This window comes from Solanum tuberosum, unplaced genomic scaffold (genome assembly GCF_000226075.1).
Source record: "Solanum tuberosum cultivar DM 1-3 516 R44 unplaced genomic scaffold, SolTub_3.0 scf00362, whole genome shotgun sequence".
In the NCBI taxonomy this organism is placed as follows: domain Eukaryota; kingdom Viridiplantae; phylum Streptophyta; class Magnoliopsida; order Solanales; family Solanaceae; genus Solanum; species Solanum tuberosum.
The window spans coordinates 510,481-517,554 of NW_006239284.1; the positions used below are offsets into that span (position 1 = coordinate 510,481).

Below are 7,074 nucleotides of genomic sequence, written 5' to 3' on the forward strand. Positions count from 1 at the left end.
ATTATCTATTTTTCTGCCATGTTTATTTTTTTTCATCCATAATTTTGTTAGTATTCTAATTTTTAAATTAAAGTAGAATTCATTGTTGAGTAAGGTTATAGACTTGCAAGTCGTTTATTTTTTAGTTAGACTTGATAAATTATCTTTTTGTCAAATATTTCAATAATTTTTGACACTTTATTTATAAAATTAATCTTTCTATCAAACATGCATTTCATCATGTTTATAGAAATCTTGTACTTTTCGCTTTTTATGATTAATTCAATTGAAATATACGTATTTGAAAAATATAAATCCATTATTTTTTCAAAATATTAATTAAGAACATATGTTTATTAATTACTATATTTTCAAAAGACAATACATATATTAAATATTTAATTTAATATCATCTGTAAAATTTATTATTTGTCTAATATAAATTTTAAATAAATAAATTTTATTTTTAAAATTTAATATAATTTTATGACTGTAATTGTACATTCAAAATAGTACACCAATTTTAATTATCAAGTGTTTTTCCAAACCGATCATAAACATTTCTTCAATTTGACCAACCACCCTATTATCTTTTGGAATTTAAAAATCCTGCAATAATTGAGAAAATTTTAAAAATGTCAATATTTTGACATTTAATAGGTTTTCTTAGCCACACTTTCAATTAATTATCTAAAAATGTCAATTATTTTAGTTTGTTATGTATTTGTATTTATGTTATTTTTTATTTTTTTTATTTTCAAGATTACAATTATTTAGAAAGGAAAAAAATCAAGGGAGATAATATTTTTTTAAAAAGGAACATATCACTTAAAATTCTCATCAGTTACAATTTAAAAAAAAAAACCTTTTTTATTCGTTTGGATAAACTTTCCTTTTTATTATGTTTTCAATATAATTGTATACCAATAATTTTTACATTTTATGTGCTCACTTTACCATTCAAATTAAAATTGATTTTTTTACTTTCATAGTGAAAACTACAAATTGTATTTCAGTGATCAAAATTGTATTACTTGTCTGCCAAATATATTTTTCTTTTATTTGTATTACAAAAATATTACTGATTGTATCTCAATATAATCTAATCATTACATATGAATATGATTTATGAAAGGATACAAGATTCTGGAAAAAAATAGCATACATGGTGGAAATAATACAATCTGTTGAGGAAGGATATAATATTCTAAGAAAATAAATACAAATTGACTATGAAAGAAATAGAGATACAAGATTCTGAAAAACAAATAGCATACATAGTGAAAATAATACAATCTGTTGAGGAATGATACAATATTACTAAAAAATTTACAAATTGACTATTAAAAATAGGATACATCTATGCTTAAGAAATACAAATCCATTTGACATACCTATTTGAATGACTATAAACTAAAAAGAAATACAATGTTCTTAATAAAAATATAAATGATGAGTAAAATAAAAACAATTGACAAACAAAAATTAATATGAATGCTATTCTGGTATGAATACAATTTTGCAACCTTCTTCTGTGACTCTCTCTTTCTTCTTCGTCTGCTATGTTCCTTTTTTTCCGATTTTTCTCACCCAATCCAAATCTGAATCTGTATTCACTTGTGCATAAGTAACCCTATAAGCAAAATTCGAAATTATTAAATATGAATATATAAAAAAAATCAAACAATATATTATGTATGAATGCTAATATAGATTACTACAAATTACAATCTACTAAATCTCAAATATGTAAACAATATCACAAAAAAATCGAACAATAGTGTTTAAAATACTAAAAATCCAAAATGCATAAATATTTGATGAGTATGTTAACAAACTCACATAAAAATCGAAAAAATGCGAAAAATCCGTAATACATACAATCCAAAATTCAACATAATTTGTCATTTTGAAAACAAAATCTCATGAAATCTCGCAAAATAAATGATGACTTCGAAATTACCTTTATCAATTGGGAGATTTCTTAAATTAATTGATAGATCTGAACAAATTGGTATGAACTTGAATAATTAGTTCTTCTTCAACAATGGGGGAAAGAATAATGATGAAAATTTGATGAGAGAGAAAAAAATGAAAAAACGTGAATGATGGGAACAATGGTAAAAACTAAAAAGTTGATGAAAGAGAAAAAAATTTGAAAATGTGAAAAATGGAAATAAATTTAATGGTATTAAAGCCTAGGAAGAAGTGTAAATGGATAGTTGATGTATTTCATGTTGGACTGTTTTGAGAAATAAAAGAAAAGACAAGTAATAGTATTTAGATACAAATTATTTTCTAAATTATTGACATTTTGATATTTTAAATAATTATTTTAAAGTGTAGATGTTTTTACTAATTAAGTTAGGTATTGTGACTAGTTTGCTAATTTTCCCATAATTTAATGGCATAAAGCTCAATGCAGAAGGTACGACCAATTAACTCCTAAGAAAGAATTTCCCCTTGCTTAAATTAGACCAGCCCACCTTATTATTTTTTGAAACTTCCTATTCCAAAATACTTTAATGTCATAGACCCCAATGCACAATGTACAACATTTCAAAGGCACAATAAACACTAATTATACAATAATTCTACATTGCCTCGTCAATTTTTGTATTTTTTGTCCTATTTGATGTTCAGAATCCAATTTATAGCTTGACTAATTCAAATTCATATTCATATTATAAAGTTCGTTCGAGAATGACAGTCCCAATAAAATTTTCTTTATATTCAAAGGTTAAATTCGAAAGCTCTGATTAAATATAAACTCAAAACTCTAGTTAAAAATGAAATAGTTCTATCAATAAGCCACACAACCCAACCTTGGTCTCATCAAAATTTGTTAATATATCTTGTTCTTTTTTTCAGTCAAAAAAGAAAAGAAGATTCTAAAAAGTTTGATAATTCCAATTATATAAAACAATCCTCTTTTTTTAAGCCCTCAACTTGACTTGATTATGTCTTTGTCATCGTCTCCTTCCTAGCAGGTAGCAGGGGCTTGCTTGCTTGCCTCTTCATTCCCAAATCCATAAACCCACCGTTAATGGTCAAAATTCCCATTTGAACACGAAAAAATTTGTTAGAAAAATGGGTAATGAGTGCACTAAACCCAAGAACCAGAGCCGACCGTGTGGTCCGGCGAAACCAGAAAGTGATGTGGTTTCACCAGATCTAAGCTCATATCAATCAGCATGTGAAGAAGATCCAGAACTTGGACGGTTTGATTCTGCTCTTCAAGCAAGAACATCTTTAGCTCTCAATTCTATAGCTGTTAACTCCGACTATAATTCCCTTTCTCTTGAGTCTTTACGTGATGCTACTTTATGCTTCCTAGATATGAACCAAGGTGTTGTCAATTTCATTCTTGAAAGCAAAAAAGATATATGGAAAGACCCAGATATATTTGATCTTGTTAAGGATTATCTTGACAGTAGTATTCACATTATGAACTTCTGTTCTTCTCTTGATGACTCTCTTGAACGTGCTCGTAATAGTCAGTCTATAATTCAAGTAGCACTTACAAAGTTTGAGAATGAGATCAATGGAAATGAAGGGGATTCAGAGCTTCTCTTTACAGAAACTTTACAACAATTGAAGAGTTTTAAGGCTGCTGGTGACCCTTTTACTGCTAAGTTTTTCTCATCATTTCAGGCAGTTTATACGCACCAAAATGCTTTGTTGACCAAACTCAAGTCAAAAATGAGTAAACTTGATAAGAAGTTGAGCAGAGTCAAGACTTGGAAGAGAGTGTCAAATATAATTTTTGCTACTGTGTTTGTTTCTGCTATAATTTGCTCAATTGTTGCTGCAGCTGTCACAGCACCACCAATGGTGACAGCATTAGCAGCTGCAGCCTCAGTGCCCTTGGGGACAGTGGGGAAATGGATCAATTCCATGTGGAAGAAGTATGAGGATGAGTTGAAGAGGGATAGGGAGATATTGACTTCAATGGAGGCTGGTACTTTTCTTGTGATTCAAGACTTGGTAAATATTCAGGTTTTGGTGGATAAATTGCAGATAATTTTTGAGGGGTTGTTGCATAGTGCAAATTTTGCAATCAACGGAGCTGATGCAGTCACGACCGCAATGGAAGAGGTCAAGAAGAATGTGAATGGCTTTTCAGAAACCATTGAGGTTTTGAGTGACCATGCTAAAAAATGTAGCCAGGATATTAGGATGGCACGAACTGTGATCTTGCGCAGGATTGTCAGTCAACCCAGTAGCTCGAATCAGGGCTCTGGTATGTTCTTTGACTGACAGTAACTATCTTGCTGATTTGTCTTTCGTTCATATACCATGTCCCATTGTAAAAAGTTGGTCCTAACTATGTTCAGTTGGGTCTGTTGGTTTGAGATTTCTGACCCCTGCAGAAAATTAAGTTATAGTCCTCAATTTGTTAGTCTATCTCTTTTGACTTTCTGTTATCAATTGAGTTACTCTATATAGTTGATGACATTGAATCTATAAAAGAAGAAATTTTACATCCATTAAGGGATGTAATATACTGTTATCTAGTTGATAATTAGCTGATTGGTAAATATGATGCTTCGTCTCTTCTTTCCTTCATCTTTTTCTTATCTTTTATGGTTATAAAAGTTGGAAATAATTCGCAAAGTGGTATTTGTGCCATTTGTGTAAAAGATTGTCAGTTTGATTGTTAGTAGAACTACGTGGAAGTTCATTAAGTGCATTAAGGAGTTCTAAAGTTGATTACAAATCCTATGTTATTGAAGTCCATCTCTGCCATGGAGGGCTACATTTAAGCAATGCTGCAGCATTTTGTTTCTCGTCTTAATCAAGGTATATTCTCTATGGTTCATTATCAATATTGGTGAAGTCGTTGCTTCGTATATCAGAATAAAGCCCTGATATGATAATGGATAGTGATTCTGAGTTGAACAAGCTTTTGAATGATACTATTGTTTCTTGCTGAATGCATTAAGCTTTGAGACCTTAATATGTTTAGATTTCTCCATTCACACTTCTGGGTTGGCTTCATCTGGTATGAAGTTCACTTTCATAGAGATGCTACCTCAAATTCCTTGATCCACTAGAAACTTTGGCTACATACATGTAAAAGTAAAAGTTGGTACTCTTTGCATTCCTATTAGGATGATAATCTTTTCAAAGTTTCATTAAATAACTTTTTGACTTGGCATTGGCAAGGTAACTTATTTTTAATTTACTAAATTAATGGTCATTTCCAAAGAGAAGCTGATTGAATGTTGGACAAATGACAACTATATATAAAGATTTGTGTTTAACAAACCTTCAGTCATGTGTGCTCTCAAATTTGTGCACAGCATGTTGCTGCCAAAGCCCTTTTTTCATCTTTAATACAGTATCTCTTAAGCTGATGGTACTTACAAAGAGCAGTATTTCATAGTTGATTAACTGTTGGACGAACTACAACTTAATCTCGAATGATTAAGATTAAACCCACAAACATTAGGCTGTATGTGCTAACAACTTTGTGCAGGAGCATATGTTGCTGCGGAAGACCTTTCACCTCATATGACAGTTCCTTGTGGAACTCTATTAAGTTGATGTATATTGTAGTGCTAGAAATCATAAAAGTCACCAGGTGAATTCTTGTATCTTACACATTTCAGCTGTACCTATATCAAATCATGCATAGCTTGCATAGTTTTCTTTTTCTTCTTTCGTTTTTTTTTTGTTTTGTCATGTCTACCTTTTGTTTGGAGGGTCTGTTGGTGGATGGAGGTTTTCCTTTTCTCCCCGGAATGTTTGTGGGGTGGGGGAAGCTTTTCGGTTCTTTCAAGGTCTAGGTAAGGTGGTAGGGCGCGGATGACCAAATCCTTGACATGTGAAATGTCAGCTTTAAGCTCCTTTATAACCTTATAGGTTTCATTTACAGGGATATTATGGGAAAAATGGTCTAGCAGAGTTAACTTTATTCATCTCAATTTGCTTGCTTGTGCCTGTCTGATTGTCTTCTTGGTTTAGGATGTTTGTCAATCTGCACTATGTAAAACAGTTGTATGAAGTCAGTAATGGTGGAAAAAAGTGCATTCTATTTTTATTTTAAATATTGTTCAGTAGTAAAAATTCTTCAGTACCTGACTGATTTGACTTTCTTATGTTTCCTTCCAAGTCGGGGATGAAAGTCCTATACTTTCAACCTAATAATTGTTGATTGTTTCTTGGTTATTCTTTGTTCCTTCATATTCAGTGACGATTTGTAGGATCTTGTTTCTGCATCCTGTTTCCTTTCTATAACTGAGACATGTGTAATTCTTTTTTTTTGTTATATCACCAATTCAACCTTTACTATTGATGGTCTTCCTTTGACGAACTCTCATGTCACTACTGGTAAGTACTGTTCTTTAATTTGCAGCATAATGCAAGGGTATATATGTTTAAGTTTCACCAGCATGATAGTCTAGGATCTTATACACCATCCGAAAAATATTCTTGTTTTCACTTTCCACTGTATCCACATATTCAGTTTTAGTATGGGTCCTTGGGATGTCACCTGATATGTGTGTGCAAATGCTATTATCTGTAACATAGTCTAGCTAAAATAGTGGTGTACTCTTTTCTGTTTTCCCAAGTTTGCAAGCCTGGTCTGTTGTTTTTCATCTCTCTTATACTGACATTTGGTGTTTGATTAAAAGTTAAGGGGCAGTGGTTCTCATTTATTTTTGAGTTATGTTGGAAATTCCGTTGAAGCTCTGGACCAAATTTCTGTAATATTACCTTGTACTTAATTTTCTTGTTTCTTTCCTATCTGAAACTCAAGAAAGAGGAGACCAACTGAGTGCAGAAAACCAACTTTAGTTGAAGTTCTCTTTTACATTTATAGAAACCCAACAAATATTATAAGATCAATCTATGCTTAGTTCCAGGACTCCAAATCAGTGATCCATTTTCTTTGGGATCTAATTTACACTAATTAAGGAAGTGAATATATGATAACATGATATTTCTTAACACTCTCCCTCGAGTTGAAGAATGAATATCATGAAGTCCCAACTTGTTGAATAGTGTCACAAACTTATCCTTTCCCAATGCCTCTGCAAGTAAATCTGTCAACTGAAAGCATGTAACCTACATATGATTGACAATTCA

General features: G+C 31.1%; 1 protein-coding gene across 1 annotated transcript; it reads left to right on the top strand.

Moving 5' to 3' along the window:
- Positions 1-2,868: 2,868 nt before the first annotated feature.
- LOC102588099 (UPF0496 protein 1-like) lies at positions 2,869-4,520 on the top strand. The gene has a single exon (XM_006361510.2). It carries the CDS (start codon positions 3,070-3,072, stop codon positions 4,237-4,239), a length of 1,170 nt encoding a protein of 389 aa, XP_006361572.1. The 5' UTR covers positions 2,869-3,069; the 3' UTR covers positions 4,240-4,520.
- Positions 4,521-7,074: the final 2,554 nt, after the last annotated feature.